General features: G+C 36.7%; 2 protein-coding genes across 2 annotated transcripts; one reads left to right on the top strand and one right to left on the bottom strand.

The window, feature by feature from the left end:
- The first annotated feature begins 352 nt into the window (after nt 1–352).
- Nucleotides 353–6,192, top strand: chrnb3b (cholinergic receptor nicotinic beta 3 subunit b). The gene is made up of 6 exons (XM_026940571.3): nt 353–601; nt 1,931–2,082; nt 3,655–3,699; nt 3,893–4,002; nt 4,386–5,262; nt 6,043–6,192. Exons 1-6 carry the CDS (start codon nt 511–513, stop codon nt 6,190–6,192), a joined length of 1,425 nt encoding a protein of 474 aa, XP_026796372.2. The 5' UTR covers nt 353–510.
- On the bottom strand, nt 5,407–23,820 carry LOC113542800 (integrin alpha-6-like). The gene is made up of 25 exons (XM_026940570.3): nt 23,515–23,820; nt 21,294–21,421; nt 21,113–21,201; nt 20,441–20,666; nt 20,078–20,188; nt 18,772–18,988; nt 17,058–17,263; nt 16,837–16,931; nt 16,610–16,737; nt 16,427–16,516; nt 16,261–16,325; nt 15,485–15,630; nt 14,116–14,265; nt 13,898–14,013; nt 13,117–13,273; nt 12,730–12,813; nt 12,567–12,646; nt 11,593–11,667; nt 11,312–11,402; nt 10,595–10,774; nt 10,373–10,468; nt 8,815–8,922; nt 8,558–8,656; nt 7,806–7,931; nt 5,407–6,517 (listed from the first exon to the last, which is right to left on the bottom strand). The coding sequence occupies exons 1-25, from the start codon at nt 23,694–23,696 to the stop codon at nt 6,458–6,460; spliced, it is 3,105 nt and encodes a 1,034-aa protein (XP_026796371.3). The 5' UTR covers nt 23,697–23,820; the 3' UTR covers nt 5,407–6,457.
- Between the last annotated feature and the right edge of the window lie 1,661 nt (nt 23,821–25,481).

Raw genomic sequence — 25,481 nt, forward strand, 5'->3', positions numbered from 1 at the left:
TAAAATTTTTATCTTATTTTTTTTATTTATTTAATTGTTAATTTATTGTTATTATTTTAGTTTTTTAAGGATTTCTACTACATTTTTTATTTTTTTTATTTTCTGCTTCTCCTTATTTTATATTTACCTTTTCCTGCTTTATAAATCACTTTGAGCTGCTTTTTAATATATTAGTAATCAGTAATTAACATTTTCATTAACTGATGTTTCTTTAAATGTTCAGTTTTAAGATTAAAAACTGAATTATTTCTTTAAGCCTCTCTCTCTCTCTCTCTCTCTCTCTCTCTCTCTCTCTCTCTCTTTGGCTCCTCCCACTTGCCACGCGCTCGCTTTGCCTTCGGTCTCGCGCTCTAAACACAAATCCTAACGGTCATTTTAATTATTATCACTTATAAACACCATGAAAGCACATTAATCATTACGACACGCTACATTTTGCTCCAGTTTATTGCTGTTTTAGTCGCTTAATTCTCCGTGGAATTCTGTTCGTCACCTTCATGCGCTTATTTTATGAGGTTTTGTGATGTTTTGAGGACAGAAATGAAGTTCGCGCGCTTCGTTATCACTGTTTTCCCGCTGTTTTTGGTCGCCATGGTGACAGGTGAGCTCTCGAGCTATGTCTTATAATCACTTAAACGCATTTAGCATAGCATATGAGGATTGTAGTTTATTGACTCGCTTATTTTAAGACAAAATCAGATAGTTTGTCCACTTGTGTCAGTCAGAATATCTGTTATATATGGTAAATTAACCAACATTAATACATTAGTAGTCAATACTATTTTTAAATATCAAATTATTACGTATTAAGAGAATTAAGACTCACAAAACTGCCTGTGAAGTGTGAGACTAGCCGACTACTATCACTAACCACACATTTAACATCTTAAATTTCTAAAATATTCATTGTTTTAGTTGATTTTATGATTTGAGCCACTTTATCCAAATGTTGCCTTGGTTATTGTGTTTATCTGTACTTAATAACATTATTTTATTCAGATTATTTTATTTATATATCTTAGTTAAAACCAGTTTAGCTTCATAGACTTTCAGCAAAATGGCTTCCTTGGATGGTTTTAGCTTTTTAATGGTTTACTGCTTTCCTTTCACTCTCAGAAAAAGGGCACTAAACTGTACCTTTCCTTATTGATGAGGCAGTACATTTATTTTTTTGTATCTTTAGTCTGTATCTTTCACCTGGAAATGTGAATATAGTGAAATATAGTGGACCATAATTACCTAACCTTAATTATTGACAACTTCAATATATGAATGTATCAATACAAATATCAGAAAATGGAGGTAGGAAGGAAAGAATATTAGGATAGAAAGGTAGCAAAGAGTTGTTGGGTATAGACTGGGCCTGTTTGTTGTTTTGACAGTTTGCTTTTTTCTTGTAAAAGAGCTTAAATGAATCACAAAACAGTCTGTACTTGTTGAATATGTCCAGTATACACATATGGATTAGTCTGAAGAATCATTTTTGCCAAGCGTGTGGACTTTTGTAGTTGGCTAGTGTAAACAAAGGCAGGTTTACATATAGCTCACTTTTCCTAGATCAACAGCAAGCTCCTTAATACAGAAAGAGTTATGGCTAAATTCAAATTTCCTCTCAATTCCTCTCTATTTGTGTATAATTGCACAAAACTGGAATGATGATTTCTGCTTTCTAGGCAGTGCACTGTATGGCCAGTGGAAAGCCAGTTGGGATTGAATCGTTGCCCGATCCAGTTATGCTGATTAAGAGAATGTGTCCGGTTTCCGTTTGTCCTTCTTTGTATTTCACAGAGTCTCCTGCTCTGTGTTATTAAGATCAGTATGAGTCCAGTGTGAGTTTTACAATGCTAAAATAGCAGCAATAAGTGACACTGATACACAGATACTGGTGCATTTGATGACCCTTTGTGTGTGTGTGTGTGTGTGTGTGAAGCTGCAGGAGAGTTTGTGTCTCTGGCTGAGAGGGAAGACGCCCTACTGAGGGACCTTTTTCAGGGCTATCAGAAATGGGTGCGACCTACGCAGCATTCCAACAACACTGTCAAAGTGCGCTTTGGTCTGAAGATCTCACAGCTTGTAGATGTGGTAAGAACATACACACACACACACACACACACACACATACACACTGTTTTATGCTTCAGATATTTGCTCCAATTATTTTACCACCTTTCTTTCTTTCTTTCTTTCTTTCTTTCGTTCTTTCTTTCTTTAAAAATCTCTTTGTTGTTGGATCCCAGTCCTGATGCACACATCTAATCTCAACCAGATGCCCTGTGAACCTCTCTGGCATTCTTTTAATTGGGGGGAAAATGTATTGTAATGTATGTAAGTCCCTAACACACTCACTGTTCCTGGTGCTGTAAACAGCATTGCGTTGCTCTCCGTGGTCCTGAAAATCTTAAAATGGCCGCACCAGCTTTTCCTGGAGAAAATCCTCCACCCTTTTACTCTATTTCACTCTATTTTGGTCTCACATTCTCCATCTCTGAGAGCTTTTCCTTGTTCAGGCCCATGTGATGGGGAGAGTGAATTATTCACAGTGCTAACCCTCCTTCTCTGTCTCATTGTTACTTAACAGTGTCCCATGGGCAGACGTGAAAATTTTATATTTTAGGGCAATGCTGCTGTGAAACTGATTGGAGATATTTTATTTTTAGTCTAGAGAGTGTGTTGTGTGCATCTGCACTGCTGAATGAGTTTAGTTAGATCTCCAGTCTCAACAAAGCTCTGACAGGCCCACACTAAAACAGTGGGTTTTCCTGGGCTTGGTTTTCCGAACTGGTCACAGTGCCTGGGCACTCTTTGTGCTTGTGTTTATTCTCTGATCTCTGTGTTGGGCTGTTTCCAGTGTTTCCTTGGATGTAGGGTTCATATTTACTCAAAAAAAAAAAAATACACTTCCACAATCCCTTCAGATTTAAATCTGTATAAAAATAAAGATGTGGATGTTTGGAGCACTAAACAGATACAGATAAATGGCACTGGATACACCCCTAATGAACAGTATGTGTTTTTGATTTGCAATTAATTGTGACTTTATAGGTTTAAAATATTCGCAGTGGATAGTTTTCAGGGAAAGCAAAATGTTTGGTGATGCACTGCCAAGGATGCAGACACAGATTTGAGACAAATTCTATATGATGTATACAGAATTGCTTGTTAGAATTACAGTTTATTTGAATTGGGGGCAAATACTTACTGGAGGCAAATACTTATTGCAAAGTTTCAGTTTGCACTAAGGAAAAATAATGATGTTGATATCCTTTGTTGCTACAGTCACATCACACAAATCTGGAGAGTAAATAGATTGGAAGGCTTTTATTGTTTTGTGTTGCTTTGATGGTTGGATATTGGTCCATTTTATAAAATCTCATCCTGCAGTTACAGAACCATTAATGGATATTACAGATGAATATGACAGACATATATCAACAAAACATTGTTAGTGCAGGCCCATTTCTTTTTTAGTCTGTGTGTTTTATATATATTTATGCCACAGTGCTGTTCAAGTCTGAATTCTGATTAGAATTGATCTTTTTCAGTTGAGTCCTATTGGACTGTACTAATTAGATTACAGCTTAGCTTTTGTTAATGTGTTTTATGGCTCTCATTTTTCCTTTTGCTCACCTTTTATGTTAATCCTTCTGTATACAGGATGAGAAGAACCAGCTTATGACCACCAATGTGTGGCTGTGGCAGGTAAATTTCTCAACTCCAGCTGATATTGTTCCAAATGAAAGCACAATTATTGGTGTGATAAATCACTGAATAGTGCTGTGAATAGTAATCTTCTGTAAATGCAATCCAAACTCAGTTAAAGGTTTAAACCTGTAGTGTATTAATATAATTAAATTCCTGTCTATTTTGATTTTCTATAAATTTGTACGTGTAGGAGTGGGTTGATTATAAACTGCGCTGGAACCCAGACGATTATGGCGGTATCACTTTCATCCGAGTTCCTTCAGAGAGCATTTGGCTGCCTGACATTGTGCTATACGAGAAGTATGTTTGTCCTGATCACATCCACCGAGGCTCACAAGAACATAATTTAAACACTTGGATCCAGATAAAAACATTCTCACTATAAGTTTGTAAGTTTTCACGTTTGCAAAAAAGAGCTCACTTTGGATAAATTATTATTATTATTATTATTATTATTATTATTATTATTATTATTATTAATCATTATTATTTTTAATCATTATAATTGGACAGTTATGTTGCATCATCTGCACTGAGCTCTGAAGTCATGACCTTATGTCACCTTAAGTTAAAAACCCCTTACTATGCCTTAATCATTGTTAATGCAAGTTACATCAAACGGCTTATGTAAGTGACATGTAGCTATGTGACTACTACTGTGTGTTTTTTAAATTTTCTTGCAGTGCTGATGGACGTTTCGAGGGCTCACTAATGACCAAAGCTATTATAAAATATACTGGTGCTGTCACGTGGACCCCTCCAGCCAGCTACAAATCAGCCTGCACTATGGACGTGACTTTTTTTCCATTTGACCGCCAGAACTGCTCGATGAAATTTGGCTCATGGACTTATGATGGCACCATGGTGGATCTAGTTCTCGTAAACCACCAGGTGGACCGCAGCGACTTCTTCGACAATGGTGAGTGGGAAATTCTGAGCGCCACAGGCACCAAGGGCAGTCGGCATGACGGCACGCTCTCATACCCCTTCATCACCTACTCCTTCATCCTAAAGCGTCTCCCTCTCTTCTACACACTCTTCCTCATTATCCCCTGCTTGGGTCTGTCCTTCCTTACTGTTCTGGTGTTCTATCTTCCATCGGACGAGGGCGAGAAGGTGACGCTGTCCACGTCTGTGCTCGTCTCACTCACCGTCTTCCTCCTGGTCATTGAGGAGATCATCCCTTCTTCATCCAAGGTCATCCCGCTGATTGGCGAGTACCTGCTGTTCATCATGATCTTTGTCACTCTGTCCATCATAGTGACCGTGTTTGTCATCAACGTGCACCACCGGTCCTCAGCCACCTACCACCCGATGGCGCCGTGGGTACGTGTGCTCTTCTTACAGCGCCTGCCCCAGCTGCTATGCATGCGCGCTCACACAGAGCGATACCTTTACCCCGAGCTGGAGCCGCACAGCCCCGACTTTAAACCACGCATCAGAAAAGCCCCACCAGGCCCCGAGGGCGAAGGTCAGGCTCTGGTCAACATGCTAGAGAAGGCCACTTTCTCTGTCCGCTACATCTCACGCCATATCCGCAAGGAACATTTCATCAGAGAGGTACGAGGGAAAAATACCATTACAAATGTTCACATGTAGGCTATTGCAATAGCAAAGCCTTAAAACATAAAAAAGCAACATTGTTTTGAGGGATTCCTCAAAGATTAAGGGTACTTGGACCTTCTCTCATAGGGACTTCATACTGCATAACACTGCATACTGTACAATATGTACAACCTTAGAAAATGTCTGACCCTAAAGACCTTAAGGTAGAACCAAACATTCCAAATACCAAGTACCAAGGTTATGTAAATTTAGGAAAATACGTAACAAGTTCAAGGTATTAATTATTTTATTCTCATCAATTTGGAGTTTGTACCACACACCTGCCCAGTTAGAAAACAGGGTTCTCCCAGGGTTCTCCAAGGATTCATTGAATAGTTAAGAGTTCTTCCAAAGATTCCAAAAATTGGTTTGACTTGGAACCCTGTCTGATAGGAAAGTACTGTTGTATAGTTCTACATGGAGCCTGTAAGGAAAACGTTTATTGAGTAGTTAATGTACATATATGACAATGATGATATTTACGATGATGATGATTTTGAGGATAAAAATTATAACAGTGATGTTGTTGATGATGATGATGATGAAGATAATGATGATGACGATGATGTGGTTGATGATGAGGCTGATGATGTTGATAATGACAGTGATGATGATGACACTGATGACTATGATGATGTTTTCGATGATAATGATGACAATGATCATGGTGACGTTGATGATGAAAATGTCGCTGATGTTGATGATGCTAATGATGATGCTCTTCTGTTACTCCAGGTGGTGCAGGACTGGAAGTTTGTGGCTCAGGTGTTGGACAGAATCTTCCTCTGGGTTTTCCTCATCGTGTCTATATTAGGCACCATCCTCATCTTCACTCCTGCTCTAAAGATGTATTTACTCACTTCATCTCCTCCTTTAGCTCCATAGAGCACAAATACACTCATTCCCTCACCACTGGCTAAACAGTTATAACATTATACAGCATATACAGCAACATTATACTATTAACAACATTATACAGCATTCGTGGATCAGGAGCACGCACACACACACACCACCCTCTGTACTGAATAAAGTAGTACACCACAAAACATTTGATTAGTATTCACATTACATGTGTTTACGTTCCACTGACCCACGAAAGTCTTTTGTTTCGGTTTTCCAGCATAGACGTCTATTTTGTAGCATGATGTTAATTAATGGGGTGATATTCTTTATCTTCAGTACACATCGCACAGTCAAGGCATCCCAGCTGAGGAGCACAAAAACACAGTGACGTTAAACTCAAACAGAAAAACACACAGCTGCTATTAACAATAAACAAGTCAGGATTGCTGATTATGAATCTTTGTGAAACTGCAAATGCACAAAATAAATATCCACTCATGTCTGTTACCACAAGAGGGTTTTTTTACAGCAGCACAAACATTTACAATAAAGAGTTGTAAACAGTAAGCAACTAAAATCAATATTTGATGTGACTGTAAAACTGTATCAGCTCTTTCAGATAAACAGTCATGCAAATTTATCAGAACATCAACTGGTGAGTTTTTCCAAGCTCCTTCGAGAACCTGTTATGGTTCTTCTAGAGACTTTGGCTATCTCTTGTTTTTTTCTGCATGTAAAACCAACAAGCCTTCATTATTTATTTATCTGAAAAGTGTTCCATTACTGTATGTGTTACTTCCTTTAACTGTAAACAAAAAAGAACAACTAGAAATGGAAAATTTGCTCTTTTCAACTGACACAATAATGCAGAAGACATAAAATAAATATCTAAGATGAAATTGCTGTGCCTAAGACCTTTGTACACTCCTGTATATCATTGATGTAATATGATGTGTTGCACACTTAAAATCTTTCCATCATTATCACCATGAGGAAAATCAAAGAGGAAAAACCTGTCAGGAAGAGGATGCAGCCGCAGTCATCAGCACTGTGAGGTAGATGCTCTCCTTTTTGGTGATGAACACCGTCACCATAATCACCATAATTACTTTAAAAAAAGGGGGGAATGCATACAAGGAAAAGCACCTGATACCCTACTGCAAAAAATCATGGTGGTGAATAATTGATCATTTGGGGAAGTTTTTGCTTGTTCTTGTAAAGGTTATAAATGATTAATTGATAATTATTAATTAAACTATGCCAGGTTTAATGTTCAAAATATCACTTTTTGCCTGTGTTATTGAATCTACATGTTCATTTTGCTCAGTATGAGTGCCAGTAATGTTGGAGATGACTGTATGCTCCTTAGAACCCACTGGTTTGACTTTCACCGTTTGAGAATGATAGAGTTTTAGGGCTCCCAAGTGGCACACCAGAAAAACATTCAACCTATTGTTTGCGAGTTTGAATCCTGATGATGCCACTGAGACTCTGAGAGAGCAAATCTGGCCATGCTGCTCTGGGTGGGAGGGTATGATAGTGGAGAGCAGGCTGGTGGATGAGAAGTGGCCAAGACCAAATTAGGGAGAAAATAGTGGGGAAAAAGAGTGATATTGATGTGTGTGAGAGAATTATATATGAAGTGTTATTACCTTGGACAGGAAGTAGATCAGGAGGCTGAGTAGCAACAGTGCAAGCACCACGGTGAGCAGAATCACCCACCAGGGGACTCGACTGAGAAAAGTCGGCTTCTTCTCTGGGAACACTGTCAGTCTCACCTGCACATAACACGCACACACACACACACAGACACACACACACAGATTTAATCTAATTGCATCAGCTTAATTGATTTATATACAGTACGTAATAACTGGCTACTCAGTATATTTAATATAGATTCTGCAATACTTTACATTATTGCACTTATAGCATAAGACAATAACTAACCATATGAATGCTTTTTATCTTTTAAACTGTATAGATTTTTATTTATTTAAGGAAAGCTGCTCTTAATCCTCAGATCTTGCACTGATCTATGCCATTTCTATAGCAATGCATTCATAGTTATATTTTAAGTAAAACATTATATCTTTTTAAACATTGTAAATACTATTTATCAGTTTTAATTCATGCTCAGGTTCATTTTTACAAATCTTTACTCCGCCTAAAGTTTTATCTTGACCCAATGTTTGTTTAAAGTGACCTAGACAGATATTTACTGAGCTGCCAGTGTGTTAAGATCTTTTTTTTTTTTTTTTATCATACTGTGCTGGTAGAAAAATGTTCCTGATCCAATACACCCCAATTTTCCAGTTTAGTCCTTTTTTTAATTTGCATTTGGCGATCGCCTTTAATTATTGGTGTTACTCCTGCTGAACCAGATACTGTGTTAGTTCTTTACCTGTGTTTGAGATTCCTGAAGCCTGATGTTCTTTTGAGATCCATCAAGACTGAGAGAAGCATTTAGTACAATGTCCAGATAATTCAGGGATCTGTATTCCTGTTGAACAAATCACACTTAGTATTTACACCCTAATTTTTTAAAATTCATTTACCTTAAATGAAACCTCTTAAACCCTTAAAATTAAAAAATCTGACAGCATCCAAATTCTATGCAATCTCAACTGAAAAGTTAAAAAAAATAAAATAAAAATTCACCTCAACAAAAGTGCTGCTCCACAGTCGTGCGTGCAGAGTAACTGCAGTTCTATCTGCTGCCTTTAGGGGGCATCTGAGCTCCACACACTTCAACTCATCACCACATGCCTGCAATAACCAGAGAAAGGGTACACAGGGTGAGCTGGGTGCAGGATGAGTCTGCAGCGTGCAGGCTTTCTTTAGGAATCTTTATTTAGGACAACTCTCTCTGTACTGCGGGTAAAAAAAAATAAAATAAAAATAAAAAAACTTGTGTTTAAATAAAAACAACAGTTTTAGTTCTTAAGTGTGTTAATTTCAAGCCTCCTTCCTAATTATTATTTTCTTATTTGTCAAAAACATTGAATTTGCCCAAAAAAAAAAGCAACACAAACATTCATGAAGAATTTACTTTGTATTTTCTAGATGTTTTTCTAATGTGTTAATGTTCAACCACTTTCAGGATAATATTGACATATTAAAGAAACTAATGTCTAATCTATTTGAATATTTTTAAATGGTTAAAAACTTTGATTTCAAAACAAAGCTTTGATTGGCCATGATTGGTCAGAAGGTGTTGATTAATTTTCTATAACAGCAGCTCTGACAGTAGTGCATCTGCAAATCACAGCTTTATATTAAGTCACTCGTTCTATACGTTATTGTTTCATTTTTAATACAGTATCACACTAGTACTTGCATGGTGGACACTCCAGATAACCTTAGACTAAAAATAAACAGATTTTAAAATAAGTGTTTTCTTACAGTGTATAATTGTTGATATGGTGAAATTTATTTAACATTTATGGAAGGAGTCTCTAGTTTCAGTGTTTTGTAACAGTCAATCGTAAAGCTGTAACTTTACGTGTTATGCCACGGGAAAGTCTTCAGGACAGATGGACATTCTGGTTTCTTGGACAGTAAGTGAATGATGGGCTTCATTACACCACCTTGTCTTTGATTATTTTCCTATAACAGCACAACCCCAAGTGTTTTATCCCTTACTTATTAAAGGCCACTGGTTATACACAGCCATGTTTGTGAAATTTTGTTTTTAATTAAATTCATTTCATTGATGGTAATAACAATAACGCTGCATTGACATCCTTTAAAATGTTGAAGTTATGAAAGTAATTGCACAATGACTCATATAAATATTTAAACTGAGTTGCCAGCTTATTGCCAGTAATAGTTACTAAATCACCATATACATACTAAACTCAGTGTATATAACATATGTATATATTGCATTCTCAGGTTATGAAGTATAGTGATCTAGTAACTAATGAACTGGCAGCTGTATAATGTACATACTACTCATTACACATTTATTCTGTACCTTTATACCATTTGCATGTTTTTAGTTATTATCCCATACATTACTGTAATTTATGCTGACATACTAAACCAAAATGGCTTCCATGAACATCTACTATACATCAATATATCAGCACTACAGAAAATTTGGAGTGTTTTCCATCTCTTCTGTTGCCAATGGTGTGTACACTGCCATAGGGCTTTTCAGCACAAGCTGTAACCTGTCCACTGTGCTCTAATAGTGTGAAATGTAAGACCTTACCAGATATTTGTAATGTCTTTTGCCTCCAAATAAGGACAGGAGTCCATCAGTGCTGAGAGCTGAGGCTTCTGCTTGCCGTTTTCGTCTGGACATCACCTGCACAGAGCCAGCAAAGTCATATACCATTCACTGAGAAGGATTCCAGGAAGGGGAAACAGAATGACAGATGAGGCGGCACGGATAAAAACACTGATTCAGTGCGGTGTGAAAAGTGTCACTGACCTCCTGAGCATGTTTGAGAGGGCTGATTTCCGAGGCTGGACTGCATGGGATGCTCTGGTTGTTCGGTCCGGTGATCTGCAGCAGGTACAGGAGCCACTTGCCTTCTTTATTCTCCTTTGGCCACTGGATGTTGAGGGTTGCGGAGGCGAAGGACTTCAGAGGTCGACCCATGTTACTGATCTGAATTTACAACAATAAGCAAAGACATGGGCTCTAATTAATGTTAAATAAAGTATATCAGTAACACAAATGCATTACATTAATCCCTTCATTCATCCATCCATTCATCTTCAGTAAGCACTTTATCCTGGACAGGAAGCCTATCCCAGATCCGAACTCAGCAAAAGGAGCGTTCTTACTTTTTTGAGTAACCTCTGGTGAACCTGAACATTTCCCATAACTTGGGATCATATGAAAATTAAAAATAAATAAATAAATAAATAAATAGATAGATAAATACATTTTAAAAACATGCAAGACAGTGGTTCTCAGTGTGGGATGTAAAAGCACTATGACTCTAATAAATAGCCAGAATATTATTGTAAACATTTAAACAATGAATCTAATATTTTAGATATATTTTAGATAATATTTTAGTTGAAACAGATTACAAATAAATCTGGTTTGTGGAATTTATTTAACAGATAAATAAATCCCTACCTACAAAAATTTTGAGAATGCCTGATGTAAGAGATTTTTAAAATGTTATAGACATACTGTAAACTCGTACTGCACAGGTTCTCCGATCTCCTCATATGATTTGTTCTTCTTCACTTCTCGATAATACACTTGAGAAGGTTTGGCCAGTCTGCAGAAACAAAACAGTAACCCAGAGTAAAGTACTGAGAGAGCCGAGTAAACCTGAAGAGGCTTGTTTACACAGGGAGAGGCAGGAGTTTAGTAACGCAAGAGCATTACTGTCACATGAACATTATAAATCAATATAATCATTTTATTTTCTGAGGACTTTATTTTCTATAATGGAGAGTTATACTTACCCAAACACTTGCAGATACAACTCAAAGAAAACTTGAGCCTCTGCAACGATTTCTGAAATATTTTGCACGCTGATCCTATAGCAACAAAAGAATAACAATTCTCATAACTGAGCTTATGCATGAATTCAGTGATGATTTAAATTGGGCTTGCTTGAGCAGGGATGTCTCTAAAACATAGTGTCCAGACCAGTACATAGTCCTGAGCATGTTACAGCTGAGACAAAAGTTTGCATCCCCTCAAGTTTTTAGTTTTAATAGAAAAAAGGAAAATGTACCTGTGTTGCACAAATTAATTACAAATGATGTTGCAAATGAAATGTGGGTACAATAACCAATAATGAAAAAGAACTCTCCGGTGAGGTGGTGGGCTTTGGGAGACAGTTTGGGGGTTTGGAAAGGAGAGAGAAAAGTTAAAGTTAAAGTCAAAGTCATTAAAGTTGTGTGTGTAATTGAAATAAATAATTTAAACTTGACAGTGTCTTCACCAATTACACATTTGAAGCTGATCAATTCGAGATTTACATTTGTGAGTCTCCTTATATGTAAATTCAAATTAAATCTCAGGAAGAAGATTTAGGATAGAAAAGGTTTTTCTGAACTAAATGGATTTTCATGAATAGCACATTTCTTGTGTAAATGCACCTGTGTATCATTTAAGAATTAATTTGCATCCAGCACAATAAATGAGGCTCAATGAGTTTCCATATAAGTTATAACAGAATATTTATATCACAAACTGAAAGGAAAATAAAGACTTTTGAACTGATATTCTGTTTTTTTTTCTATTTCATTACACTTCTCGTACACTACTTAACCATTTTTGTTACTGAATAAGAAACATCTGTAAACCCAACACACTAAATGTAACTAAAAATCTTCTTAAGTTTGTCCTAGGGTATGCAAACCTTTGCACTTGACTATCTATTATATTATATAGTAAATTTATAGTAAATAACATAAATATCATGTCTTACGTCTGGAGATTCAGTGTCACGTTCACGTCCGTTATGCTCGGGGTCAGACGATCAGTGTTTAGCAAGAGATAAAATGTTACCTAGACAATTAATAATCTTGAATAAGCAAAACCAGAGTAAGTAAATAAATATATACAGGTCCAGCCAGTGCCATTCAGTTTACCTCTGCATTTCTTTTGAAAGGATTTCCAAGATTACATTCCGCTCTTGTTTTACTCCCATCCACATCACACTGCACGTTCAGTTTCTGCAGAAAACAGACAGAAACGATTGACTTGGAGATGAAAACATATAGTCACTGTAATGCCTATGATGGGGAGCACTTTGGGGAGTGCAGTTATAGGAAAATATTCAACAACGAGGTGCTGTGATGAAGTGGAGTTTTTTTATTCTAATTTAAATTCTATATTTTGTGGTCCATAACAGTCCATAACAGTCCACACTGGTCCACGCTCATGTCCTCCATGTCTAAGTAAGCATTACTTATTATTATTTTTATTAGTTGAATCTCTTTCATTTGTATTTAGTTATGGTTTATTCTGAGACTTACACTATCTTGTTTGAGGATGACCGATGATAAAGGTAGAGATTCTGGAAAATTTGCAACCAGTTGAGCGAGATGAGCATCATCTCCTCCGCGATTCGTTACAGTGATCTCCAGGGCCGTGTTCCCAGCACCAGGGGAGATCACTGCCACTCCATCCTCCCTTTAATACACAGAACAACATGGATATGAAACACAGAAAAAGCAATGCATGCTGAAGAGGTCTCGCTTATGAGGTCCTGATTTACTAAAGATGTAAAGTTTAAATAAGTGCAAATGGAGGATTGCGTCTTTCAAATGAGTGAATTAGCTCACTATAAAACTACGAATAAATGTTAGGAATAAAAGAAGCTTCCTATCAAAGGTCCCCTAAGAAAGCTAAGAACTCTTAATTTTCCAGAGAACATTTAAAGAACTTTAAAGAGTGTACTTGTTAAAAATCTGTAATCTGGTGACTATTTTTTCTCTAGCCCAGCTGTCAGTTAAAGCAGGGAGCAGGTTTTATCTAGAATCATACAACTAAGGGTTCCAAGTAGAACTGGTTTAGTTAGGATGAACCTTTAACTATCCAAAGAACCTGTAAGTGACATTTTTTTAGATTTTATTTAATGTTATATGAATTAAGTTGCACTTTTAACATTCACTCAAGTATCATTCTAGGCAATGTTAGCTATTTTAATTTAAATCTCGACACAATACCCCATAGTTTTCCTTATGTATAGTTTTTCCTATAACTTTTTCCCTCTGTTGGTTTAAAAATATATATATTATGCTGCAGTGAGGTCACCTGGCTAGTGGTGACCACCCATCCCGATGTTGGTCTTTGGTGCAGAAGCTGTACTGCAGCTGCAGGTTACTCTGACAGATATTATCACTTCCACATCCTGGGTTCAAAAACATGAACTGAAAATGTGAGAAAAGGTTCATTACAAAACTGCCTACAAGAAAGTTCTTCTCTAAACATGATAAAATGATCAGAACCCTGTCTTGCTCTCTAAAACACACTTTTGCTGTGCTTTCCTGAGGCTGGAGATCATTGAGCACTGGCTGGAGAGCAGGTAGAGAGCTTTGGCTCAGTGTCTGAGGAGGACTGTTCGGCAGCAGAGACACTGACACACTGACAGGGATTTCTGTAAGCTTGTCCATGGTGTTGGCCTGGAAGAACAGGCAATTAACATTTCAAATTACAAAAACCATGAATTATGTATACAGTGCATATAGAAAGTCTTCAGACCCTTTCAAGTTTTCCACACTTTGGCATGTTTCAGACTCTTCTTAAAATGGATTCAACTAATTTTTTTTCTCATCAATCTCCACAAAATACTCCACAATGACAAAGCAAAAACAGAGTTTTGGAATGGTTGTAAATTTATTAAAAATAAAAGACTGAAATATCTCGTTTACATAAGTTCATGCCCTTCACAGCGCAACTTTCTTTAGAAAGTTTCTCCCATTCTTCTTGGCACCGTGTTTGACTGTAGGGATGGTATTAATGAGGTGATGCTCAATGCCTGGTTTCCTCCATACATGCCACTTTGAATTGTAGCCAAATAGTTCAGTCCTGTTTCATCAGATCAGAGGATCTTGCTTCTCATAGTAGAGAGTCACTCCAAGTAAGCTCTAATGTGACTTTCAGTGAGGAAAGGCTTCTGTCTGACCACTCGTCTGGTGGTGTGCTACACTGATGGTTGTCCCACTCTAAGGTTCTCTGTAAGGTCCTGTCTCCACAAAGGAACTCTGGATCTCATTCACAGTGAACTTGGTTTCTTGGTTAGCTGTCTGACCAACCCCCTTCATCTCTGATTACTCAGTTTACCTGGGTGGCCAGATCTAGGAAGAATGTTGGTGATTCCAAGCTTCTTCTATTTGAAAATGATGGGGGCTACCATGCTCTTAGGCACTTTCAACGCTGCAGAAATTTTCGTGTGTCCTTCCCCAGATCTGTTCCTTGATACAATCCTGTCTCACAGGTCTATGGACAATTCTCTCAACCTCATGGCTTGGTTGTCACTTTGACATACACCTTATATAGACAGGTGTGTGCCTTCTGTAGTTATGCCTAACCAGTTCAATTAGGTACAGGCTGATAGAAGTGGGATCCATCAGAGCTCAATGGCAAGCATCACTAACATAAGTCTGAATACTTAAACTCTGATATTTCATTCTTTTATTTTTAATGAATTTACATAACATCCAAAAATCTGTTTTTGCTTTGTCATTGTGGAGTATTATGTGTAGATTGATGAGAAAAAATGAGTTTTAAGATTAGGCTGAAACATACCAAAATTTAGAAAACTTGAAAAGGTCTGAAACCTTTTCAGTATGCATTGTATTTATACTGTAAAAAGAAAAGGGAAGGCAGGAGATTCTGTACCCGGAGTCGGAGGCGGCTTTGAACACATTGTTTTTGACCCTGTGTCTGGAGCACAATTTTTCCTTCATGATTGTTCTGGAAAACTAGGCGGGACTGATGACCACCTTGAACCCACTGTTCATCAGCGTTTAGCTTGTAGAGAATCTCTAAAGGAGCACAGAGATGAAATTATAAGGCTGACATCTAATAAATAAAGTCAAGGAAATTGGAATTCTGATATAATATTAAAGATATTTCTCCACTCATCCATAGGGCTTAATCTGTTATATATAAGTGTGCCATATTTATCAGTCATTCAATAAAGCTGTGTGAGAATGTTGTCATAGGCCAAACAGGAAACAGGCAGGAATACACCATACAGACACATTTACTCATTCACACCTTGAGTAGCTAATCCACCTACTGTCATGTTTTGGGAGGTGGGAGGAAACCAAAGAGCTCGGAGGAAACCCATACGGACACACTAATACTAAATATTCCTCCTTGTATAGAGCACCATTTAATTTGTCCTACTTGATGTATGACTAGAAAGGTTTCACTAGGATTGCTAGGTTTCACTTGTGTTAGTTCAGTGGTAAAGATATTGAACTATTGATCAGAAGATTATGAGTTCAAATTCCAGCACTGCCAAGCTGCCATTGCTGGGCCCTTGAGCAAGGCCCTTAACCCTCAACTGCTCAGTTATAAAATAAGATAAATGTAAGTCACTCTGGATAAGGGCATCTGCCAAATGCTGTAATTGTAAATGTTTCATAATCAAACAGTATTTCACTTACGCAATCTGGGGTTATATGTCCCTGGATAGGTCGTGTGGGAGAAGCAGGATTCAGCTGTTATAATGCTGAAAGATTTACATGTAAGCATTCAGTAGAAACACCAGACAGAGATTCGAAAATAAAGATGAAAAATTAGACTGCAAAGAGTTCTATGGTTTTTCCTCACCAGTGACCTTTCTGGCAGTCTCTTTCCTGGAAATTCATCTCACTAGGTGCTAATGTCAAGGATTTCTCAATGCTAATCACTGGTTTAGACCTTAAAAAGAAAATTATTTATTTTTATTACAGAACAAGCCAATTTTGCAGAATATTGGATGTGTGCGAAAGAAAACTGAAAATAATGTGTAACCTGTAGACAAGTACACTGTCAGAAAGTGAGCCCACGGCTAAGTCTGGATAGCCGTTCCCATCTATATCCATGTTTCCAGCCAGGGAATAGCCAAACAGCTTGACTTTATGGGATTTACCCTGTAAAACCTACATAAAGGGAACATTACAGATGGAATTAGAAGGTCTCAGGGTTCAGTTTTTGGCATGCTCAACCTACTTTAATCTGAATAAATAGTTTGCACCTACTTGGTTGTCTTTCTGTGAAAAGTGTCCAGTTTTGCCGAGGTAAATGTACACTGCACCATCACCATTATTATCATAAGGTGCTCCAACTCCAAAATCTGTCAAAAACAAGCATTTGTGAAAGGAATTATAATGAGTTAATTAAACACAATGACCAACGATGTCTGCACTGTGTCTGGTATAAGGACACGCGTCTTAGTGCTTGTGCATTTTCTGATGCGAACCGTTGTATCCGTCGTGATTGATGTCCCCAATGTTTGCCACCGCTAGTCCAAACATGGAGTCTTTATTGCCAGTAAGAATGTCTGGCTGTAATCTGTCCCAGTCTCGGCCGTCTTGACGGTTTATGTAGACGTAAACAGCGCCTCCTCTTCCTGCCTCCATGTCCGTCAAGCTGTACTGAGGAGCACCAACCACAAGATCATCCCATCTGGTAAACCAACCAGCAGAAATGTTTTTTAGATTTGTAAAACTGGAATGAAAAAAAAACAGCAATAACAATAATAATAATAGTTTATATATATATATATATATATAGAGAGAGAGAGAGAGAGAGAGAGAGAGAGAGTTTTGTATAGAATTCTGATTCGGCATAAATATATTTGTTATTTACTCACCATTATTTCTTCCCATTTTCACTATTTTCCCTTTCTCAGTTGTAGAAGTCACCCCACTTCTACCTATACTGTATAGGCTACATCACCCAAATACCAATTAATAAAACTATTTTATTCTTAATAAATAAGACCAAGCATTTCAGATTTGGCTTTTCCAGTGTTACAACCAAAAACAAATAACAAAAGAAAGTTCTAAAAAGTCAAAAAAATAAGAGGACTATATTGATTGATTGATTGATTGATTGGCTGATTGAAATAGATAGATAGATAGATAGATAGATAGAGTATTTTATTGATGCCTGAGGGAGATTGTTTTGTTGCAGCAGTACAATAAATTACAAGGACACAGACTATGCACAGAGAAGGCAGAGTACAGTACCCATACTGAGTAAACTAAATTGAGTTTAAGATAAGATGTTAAGTAGCGACAGAAGTAAGTAAAGTGGTTGTAGTGCAGGTGCTGATCATAAGGTGACAGTCATTAGAATTTGTCCATGAAAAAAAGAATAAATAATACTAAATACAGTGCAGCAGAATGGGGGAATGTTGTTATCGCACAGCTAACACAGAGTGGATGAGTTGTACAGTCTGATAACAGTGAGTATGAAGGGTATGAAGAAATAAAGGAAAAATAAAACTTAGGCATGTCTGGTCCAGTGTGTGAGTTCTTGAGGTATTTTTAAAAAGGAGCCCACGATTCACTGAAGGATTTTATTATTTTTTGTGAGTATTAATGAGCTTAACATTGTGTGGACATTTGGTTCTGTTTTTCCAGATGAGTAATGTACTTACTGGCAATAGTGATGTTTTTTTTTTCTTTTGTTTTGTTTTTTGGAAGAATGATATTGCTGTCAGTTATTTTATAGGCATGCCCAGGTCTGCTCATGGATATTTAACTCCAGCAGAATTCATCCATGATTTTTTTTTAAGTGGAACTTGTTTGCCCTCACCAAGTGTTAAAAGATGATTAGTCTTTGTAAATTTAGTAAAATGCTGTAAAATTTAGTAAAATGCTTTGTATGCTGTATTTGTATGTATATTCTCTGTAAACATTCACATATTTACATTCCTACAAGGATTTGCAGGCATTGGAAGGTCTTTTGGTTCTCTATATCATTAAAAATTGTTTACACTGCTAAGAACTGAGATGGGCAAATGATAACGGGTCTGTGCAAAGTATTATTTTGTCAGTTGTATTGATATAAAAACGAAAGAATAGTATGAGTCAACATTCAGTGTTATGAGTAAAGTAAATAAGTAAGAGCCAGGCATGTTAGATCAAGGCTTCAGTAGGATGGGTCTCTAGCCCTAGATGTCTTACCCATCTGCATTGAGGTCTATTACAGCCAGTGAGTAGCCGAAAGAGGACGCCAGACCCGGGCCTTGGAGAATGTGAGCTACACGCAGACTCCTCTGATCTTCCACAGCTTCAGGCTTTAAGAACAGAACATCACCACTGAGATTGGAGCGTGGTGCTCCAGCCACTATAACCTGCTCTTCTTTCTTTAACAGATTCGTCCCTGAGTCCAGAGCAAAGCCTGGAAAAGTGCAGGAGATAAAGGGACAATATATCAAATCCATCTTGGATCATCTGATGCTATGACTGGGATCATGATACTTCACATAAGAGACTTTAGATGAGATGTTGTTTAATGGTGGCACTATGGGTGCCGGGACACTATGGGCTGTATTCATAATTTTCCAACTTAAACTCCAAACATTTCTTCAATATTTACACTGGGAAAGTTATGCATATTGAGAATCAGGTTACAATTTTCTGGGCTCCCAATTCAGATTATGCAGATCACCTGTGTGTAGTTCATAGAAAATGCAGACTGATGGAGCAGGTCACATCAAATTTAATACAATGTAACATAAAAGCAAGAAACTTTTAAAATGTGAAAATATGATGATGTATAAATGAGAAAATAGCATGCCTTTATATAAACATCAAAAAGGTCTACTATATTACCTAGTATAGGTCTAATAATAGTCTAGTATACTGCCAACATGAATAGTCCTAGTCGTAAGTATCACATTAATCATGGCAAAGTTTGTTTAATTTAACAATATGGCTTCCACTTTCATTACTTGGCAGCTGATAAAATAGCACTTGATCCAGCACATCCCATTATTTTGCAATTATTTTCTTTACCTGAAGATATTTGCTGTATTAATATTCTATTTTCTGTATAATAAAGTTTTGTATTTTACTAAAAGGATCTATGGAGGACTTTCAAATGGGAAAAATAACATCATATCTTAATAAAAATTAAATTGGTAAGAGATTTATATCTTCAAGACAGGGTAAAGTCATTGCAAATGGATTAGTTTAGCACATAAATTGTGATTTACAGCAACAGAAAGTTGCCTCAACAATAATGATTAAGTTTGTAAATTAATACGACTGCAGGTATTAAATTTATGGAACTACACTTTCCACAATTTGAAGTAATTCAATAAATGGTTTTATATCCTTTAATTGCTGAAAATGGTCTGAAAATATATGATATGAATACAATTTGCTGTAAAGATTAAATTGACCAATAAGTATATAGGATATGTAGGAAATATATGTAGGACAACCAAACTCATCAGAGAACAAATAAAAGCCTTTTCCCTCTCACCTAAAAGGCTGCTGATGGCCAGAGGAATGCGCCTTTCGTTAAACACATTCTGGTCTCCGGTTTCGTAGGGATCCAGAAGAAAGTCTTCAATAGGCTCCATGCGGACAGCACCTTCAAAAAGTCAGGAAGTGAAAATAATTTCTTTTTCTCATTCAGGAAGACCATAGTCTGTTATAATTGTCCCAAATAGATGTGAAATGAGGAATAATATAACCGTACTTTGTTTGAAAGCTGGTGTGGTACCATGTACGTGTTTTGTACCTTTAGGGTGTATAGTATACTTTTACAAAAAAAAAAATGAAAATAATACGGTACACTATATAGCCAACGGTTTGAAATGTATAAATGCCAAGTGTGATGTACCTTTCCAGTCGTAGGCACCTGGCCCTGAGAACACTATGTATTTCTTGTCCTTGGTGAAAGCTGCAGAGACGCCCTGCTGGCAGTAACCGAACAGGTCCTTAGCTTTGGGCCGATTGCGGCAGAACGTCCTCGTGTCTTCAACAATTAGGTTCTGTTCCAAGATGAAACACCTGCCCAGGACCAGCTGATTGTTATGTATCCACTGCTGGTAGCGGTGAGCACAAACCTAAGTGGATGGATTCCAGCAAATTCCGTTGTGAATGAATATCATGTTGATGGATTTTGTTTATCAGTTAGCATTGGATGTATTGTTTGGCAATACAGTTGTAAAGTTTATTTTAACAGACCCAATATACTATATCTTATTTCCATTTACTCAATAAATAGTGCAAATAAGGAGAACAGTATATGATTAAAAATATATTTTTAAAATTTGCATACATGTTGCTACTTTTAACATCCTGTAATCCAACTTTTAAATGCCATATCTGTTACTGAAATGAAACTGAGTGTTTAATGTTTCATTTTGGAAAAATCATTTTCATTGTTTTTTCACTTCTTGTGAATATTTATAGTGTAAAATTTTGACCCAACATAAAATACAGGTTTGATAATTCAAAAACAGCATTAATGAGTGTAATTATTAGTGTTACATGATATGGACTAACTCACCACTACTTTTCCTCCTGGGCCCTGGCTTTTCACCTGCACACCCATCCACTGGTTTTCCCGGTGATCTATTCCCTGCCCTGGCTTTGCATCTGTCAATGAGTTATGACACATAAGAAGAATGGATATTAAATCTTTATATTCATTCACGTCATCATACATATTTACAGAGAATAACACCAACCTTCAGTGTCTACGGGGATCCGTTCACAGTCATCACTCTGCATTGTGAACTTACAGCGATAGAGACCTCCAGTTATGTTTGCTTTCTGACTGGGTAAGGCTTTCGCATGTGGAGCACCAATCAGCAAGCTGAGGTCAGAAATGACTTTGTTATGACAATGACATATTATTGTCTAGACGATTATATATTACTGTCAGAAGAATTAAAGGCAACAAATTAATTGTATCTAAGGGTGCTTTCGCATGTAGTCAGTTCGTTTGAATGGAACCCTTGTGTGTTCTCCTCCCATGTGTGGTTCTTTAGGCAGGAGAGAACACAACAATTGCATGCTAACGTACACCAAAGCAACAGGTCTGAGACTATCCAGAGTGATATTGCAATGAGAAAGTAGTTCGACTCTAAATTGAGGACGTAAACCAAAGATGCCATGTATTTTGAGTTGCAGCATTTTTTTATAGATGTGAGCTGCTAAACTTAGCCAAAAGACAGAGCTGTAATTCTGCAGAAATGCTATGTGTTCTGGAAATTTGGACTGATGAACAAAAAGAGAAAATAAAAGCTGGATGTGACCCACAATACTTTTTAACTAGTTATGGATTAAAAAAAAATTAGTTTTATGAGTGCATTTTCTACACGCCCCAAAGTCAATGTTTTTTTTTTTTTTTCAGTGTGAAACTAGACCAAATAGCAAACAAATCAAAAGTATCACTTTCTATTGAATTCAGCAAACAGATTAATAGCAGTCAAAGCACCCTTAGACATGTTGAAGCATGACCTAAATATCACTACAAAGCAAAGACCAAACATTTGTGAATTTTCATGTGTTTCGGTTCATTATGACTATAACACATCAGTGTCAGTCTAGAGATTGATAAATAAATAGGCTAGTAGACAACATAATCATTAACTATGCATCTCAGAAACACTTTGAAGTGCATGTCCTAAATAGATAGTAAAGAAGGCCAGATTGTATAGGTGTAAGACTAAACACATCAGTGTCTGAACCCTTATAAATACATAGAGATGCCAGTTAATTAGCAACTAGATTGTTATACCTCATATATGGCAGTTTGGAGTATATACTGAACACAGACAGATGACAAATTAAAGGGGAAAAAAGAGCTAAGCATCACTGCACATTATACAAAGTTTGTCTTTCTGATCATGTTTATCCATATATTTCTATCCTGATGGGAGTGGTCTCTTCCAGAATGACCCCGCTCCCTGATCCACACTGAATTAAACTACAAGGCTCATTGAATGATTCAATAATGTATTTAGAAAAGAAGATTTGGGCATCATGGTTTAAGTCTCCAGACCTGATTTAAAGATAATGTATGACAAAGAAATTCAAGCCAGGGTTGCCAGGTCTCAGCAACATTTACAGCCCAGCTAAAACAAACAACAAGCCCAAAACAAGCCCAGCCTGATGCTGGCAGTCCTGATTCACTGCAGGGCTTGAAGGAATTGAGGGGTATGATGGAATATAGCAAAAAAATAAATATTTATATGACTGTCTCATAAGATTCTTATTTTCATGTGGTTTTATTATATTTTATTAGCCATTAATGATAAGAAGTAAAATCCCTGGGCAAATGTTTTTATATGTATATGCTGCAGTAGTTTGAGCACTGACAAATTTGTTTTTGTTGGAGTGACGCAAGCTCTTATAAAACTAGAAAGCATGCCTCCAGGGGAATAAGTTTGAATACGTCTGTGTATGTCAGAGTTGTAAAAGAAATGTTAACAAGATGGTTTGGTTACCAAAAACTAATTCTGCAAAGATAGAACAAATATATCAGCAAGTTTGTTGGTGTGTAAATATATGTAGTATAGTATCTGATAATATTTTGTTTCAACATTATTATTATCTTAACACACATGCTTTGACTCTTTTTAATACTTTTGATAATCAAGAAACATCTTTAAAATCTGCTGAAAACATGCTAAATGTCTTCTTCATTCAGCATTCAAACATTTGCAGTTGACTATACACTGAATTCCCAGTTTATTAGATCTATTGATCTAGTAACTTCTAAAAACCGATTAGCTACATCTTAAACACATAAGGTGAATTACTAACATGATTACAGTACAAAGACGAGACCTCTGTGGAATGTGAAAAATGTGTGAACACAGAGGTTTGCTCACTATAATCTATAATTAGATTCATATCTATCAACATGGTGTGTACTAATAATTCCCCCATAAATGAACTCACAGTTGCTGATCAGTAGGTTTGAGTTGGTGGTGCATTGCGAGGGAATATCCAAACAGACTCCCAGCCTCTCCGTTCTTCCTCAGAACAGTAGTATTATCCAGGTTGAAAGCAGATGCATGTTGCAGATTCAGGCTACTGAGGAGCCACAGGTTCATGATCAGTGTTATTCTCTGTCCCTCCATGGTTCTCCTGCTCCACTGGAGTTTCTCTGGACCTTTCTGCTTTTCCCTGTAACTCAGAAAGTGTTGGCAGTAACAGATGACATGACTGCTGAGTAACAGGTGAGGCGTGGTGTGGAGAGCCGAGGCTTTGCAGCTCTCACACTAGTTCACTGGGTGTGTACAGACAGTGAACAATTGTATCTAAAGATAAAGTAAGTAAATGTTTAGCAACTGCATGGAGATGATATGCAAAGATTTGCTCACTTTGACCATTATTTGTTTGTATTAGGGCAGTGGTGAATAAAGCATATCTAAAACAAAGGAAGTGCATTATCATTATTCGGAAACCTGCCTGGCCTGAAATGTGAATGCAATGTGCCATGTGTTATTTTATATTTTCAAATCATAAAGAAACAAAATGGCAGGTTTTATTACAGCATTGTAATTATATTGTGTTTAATATGGGGTCTAAGAACCACTAGGGGTTTGAGATTATCATTGTTTCTCAGGAACCGTATGCCCAATTGAGTTTAAATTTGGTCCATACTCCATCAGTGTGCAAATCTGTGGATTTCTAATGATGACTGGGTTCCTTAAAAACATGGCTGCCATTACCCAATCAGCTTTCGACAAGGACTTCAACAGCAATGAAACCTGAAGAGTATGTTCATCTGTGGCAATGACTGGCTAATGGATTTTTACGTGTGAAGGGTGCTTGGACCCCGCAGATCACTGCTTGCACCTATATTTATTTTTTAGTATTAGTAGTAGTTATAATAATAATAATAATAATAATAATAATAACACTGTACATTAAAGTTCTTTTAACTAAGATTATTGTGCATATTAATTAACATGAACCAAACATGAACTTCAGCATTAATACACTATCAGTAAAATTAGCAGTGTACAGCACACTTGTATTAATGTGTTTTTTTTTTAAGTAATAAACCAAACAAGTCAAATAATCAATATCATTATAGTGAACTGAATGTGTTTATTTATGACGTTTCATTTTCTAATCTATAGATAATTACTTTAAAATACAAGAATTAATAATGTAACTGAAACCTAACTGAAACTTTAACAAAACTAGGAAACTTGCTACAAGTGACAGATTGTTTAAAATGTTAAATTTGCTATATTGGGTATTTATATGGTTATTAAAAAACTCAAATGGCTCTAATAAATAAAAATGTAGGAACACAATGGAAATATTTTTGAACATACTATATTTCAGCAATTTTGTCTAATTAATAATTTAGTTAATAACTTCCGCACAGGTTAGCTTTCCATATTTAATTGATATTGTGTAGCATTGTGTTTGTTGTCTGGCCATAATATTATTTAAACTGTAATAAAATATGAGAAACTCCACATGTTCAAAACTTTACAAAAATTGAACTGTAAGTATAAAATGAATTTGCAGTGTTCAGAAGGAGTTCTGTGATTTTTTAACCCTAAAACTGTAACAAATCTCTGGCTGCAAAATGTAACAAGTAACAAGATGCAGAAAACAAATACTGTGTCACTAGATGGAGCCAGTGCAGTGTGACAGGGCTAATAGAGTAAAACTCTGATACAAAGGGTTAAAGCGTGTGAGAATTGAAGAGTTAGAGTGAAAGAAGAGAATTAGAGAAGAAGAAGAAGCATACACTTACAGGAATATTACCTCATGTAACAGGACTGCAGAAAAAAAAAACAGTGTGTGTATTTTACCCTCACAGACCTCACGATGATGGAGGTAAATTAGGGGATTATTTAAGGTTACTCTGGCTTTGGTCTGTGGTTACAGGGCGGTGCTGT

This window comes from Pangasianodon hypophthalmus, chromosome 7 (genome assembly GCF_027358585.1).
Source record: "Pangasianodon hypophthalmus isolate fPanHyp1 chromosome 7, fPanHyp1.pri, whole genome shotgun sequence".
NCBI classification, from domain to species: Eukaryota; Metazoa; Chordata; class Actinopteri; order Siluriformes; family Pangasiidae; genus Pangasianodon; species Pangasianodon hypophthalmus.

Excerpts from the sequence above, each read along its gene's own strand:
- chrnb3b (XM_026940571.3), top strand. The coding sequence starts at position 511 with ATGAGGTTTTGTGATGTTTTGAGGACAGAAATGAAGTTCGCGCGCTTC. Across the intron at positions 4,003-4,385 it reads GACATTGTGCTATACGAGAA|TGCTGATGGACGTTTCGAGG; the intron begins GTATGTTTGTCC and ends ATTTTCTTGCAG. Across the intron at positions 5,263-6,042 it reads AGGAACATTTCATCAGAGAG|GTGGTGCAGGACTGGAAGTT; the intron begins GTACGAGGGAAA and ends CTGTTACTCCAG.
- LOC113542800 (XM_026940570.3), bottom strand. The coding sequence starts at position 23,696 with ATGGAGGGACAGAGAATAACACTGATCATGAACCTGTGGCTCCTCAGT. Across the intron at positions 12,647-12,729 it reads CTTTCAAAAGAAATGCAGAG|GTAACATTTTATCTCTTGCT; the intron begins GTAAACTGAATG and ends TTAATTGTCTAG. Across the intron at positions 7,932-8,557 it reads TTCAGGAATCTCAAACACAG|GTGAGACTGACAGTGTTCCC; the intron begins GTAAAGAACTAA and ends TGTTATGTGCAG.